This window comes from Echinops telfairi, unplaced genomic scaffold (genome assembly GCF_000313985.2).
Source record: "Echinops telfairi isolate 266 unplaced genomic scaffold, ASM31398v2 ScPeMD7_7469;HRSCAF=8507_1, whole genome shotgun sequence".
Taxonomy (NCBI): Eukaryota; Metazoa; Chordata; class Mammalia; order Afrosoricida; family Tenrecidae; genus Echinops; species Echinops telfairi.
In genome coordinates this window covers 81442736-81444288 of record NW_022111373.1, presented here as the reverse complement: position 1 = coordinate 81444288, position 1553 = coordinate 81442736, and the positions used below count along the sequence as shown (strand labels likewise).

At 39.5% G+C, this 1553-nt stretch overlaps 1 protein-coding gene across 1 annotated transcript in view; it reads left to right on the top strand.

The window, feature by feature from the left end:
- LOC101662558 (general transcription factor IIH subunit 2) overlaps positions 1–1553 on the top strand; it is a 20798-nt gene that overhangs the window by 4766 nt on the left and 14479 nt on the right. Inside the window, exon 3 of the mRNA XM_030888935.2 lies at positions 1252–1329. Coding sequence (XP_030744795.1) covers positions 1274–1329 — 56 coding nt within the window. The 5' untranslated portion in view covers positions 1252–1273. The remainder of the gene's footprint in view (positions 1–1251; positions 1330–1553) is intronic.

Here is a 1553-nt window from a genome sequence, read left to right as displayed (position 1 = left end):
GAGAGGGGGGAAAATGAGGACCTGATGCGGGGGCTTAAGTGGAGAGGAAATGTTTTGAGAATGACGAGGGCAATGAATGTACAAATGTGCTTTACACAATTGATGTATGTATGGATTGCGATAAGAGTCGTATGAGCCCCTAATAAAACTATTAAAAAAAATTTTTCCAGACATGGGGGGGAAAAAAAAGAATTGAGTCTTAAGTCCTTTTGGCAGTCACACTGTTTTCTTTGGTGCCATTGAGTCAGTTCAGACTCCTGGTGATCACAAATAAAGCAGAATGAAGCATCATCTGATCCTACGCCCTCCTCACAATTGTTGCTTGTGTCCCTTCACCTTGTTGAGGGTCTTCCCCCTTTTTAATGACCCTCTACCCAGCATGATCTTCTCTAAAGACTGGATTTTCCTATTAATGTGTCCAAAGTACTTGAGACCAGCTCTCACCAATCTTGCTTCTACAGAGCATCCTGACTGTACTTCTTCCAAGACATACTTGTTTGTTCTTCTGGTCATCATATGCAGTATACTATGCCAACATCGTAATTCAAATGCATCACTTTTTCTTTGTTCTTCCTTATTCATTGTTCAGCTTTTGCATGCATATGAAGGGATTGAAAATACCGTGACTTGAGCCAGACACCTTAGTCCTTAAAGCAACACCTTTACTTTTTTGATTTTTTTTAACATCTTTTGCAGCAGATTTGCTTAATATAGTGTTTCATTTGATTTCTTGTTGCTACTTCCATGGGTGAGGAATCCTGGTGGCTTAGTGGGTTATGAATTGGGCTGTTAACTGCAAAGTCAGCAGTAAAGATGAGACTTTTCTACTCTTGTAATGAGAGTCTTAGAAACCCACGAGAGCAGTTTCACCATGCCCTTTAAGGTTTCAGTGAGTTGGAATTTAGTTATAGGCAGTCAGTGTGCGTTTGAGTACTACCATGGGTGTTGATTGTGGATTCAAGTAATATTAAATCCTTGGCAACTTCAGCCACTTCAGGAGGTAGTTTATGGTGAAGAACTGATAGTATTGGAGTAAGAAGTCTAAACTAGACTGAAGACGCTGGTTAAAAACAAAGGTCCAGGAATTGACAGATTACTAATTTAGCTGCTTTAATAAATAAATGGGTGAAATGCTGGAAGCGCTCACTCATCTATGCCAAGAAATGTGAAGACCAGCTAATTGAATGCATTTGGTGACAAACATCTTTAGAATATTCACAATATAGAGGATTTTATTGGTTATTGAATTAGAGGATACATCTTCAGAAAAAAAATGGATGAAGAACCGGAAAGAACAAAGCGATGGGAAGGAGGCTATGAACGAACGTGGTAAGTACTGCACTGTTTTCTTCTCTACTTTTTATATGGGACTTTTCCCCCCACAACTTTATTGAGATATATTTTACATATCTTAGAATTCACCCCTTTCCAGTGTACCATTGAGCGATTTCTTTTAGAAGATGCGCTGAGTGTGCCACTATTTAGAAGCCCTGGGGTGTAGTGATTACATGTCGGACTGCTAAGTTCAAGGTCAGCAATTTGAAACCACCAGC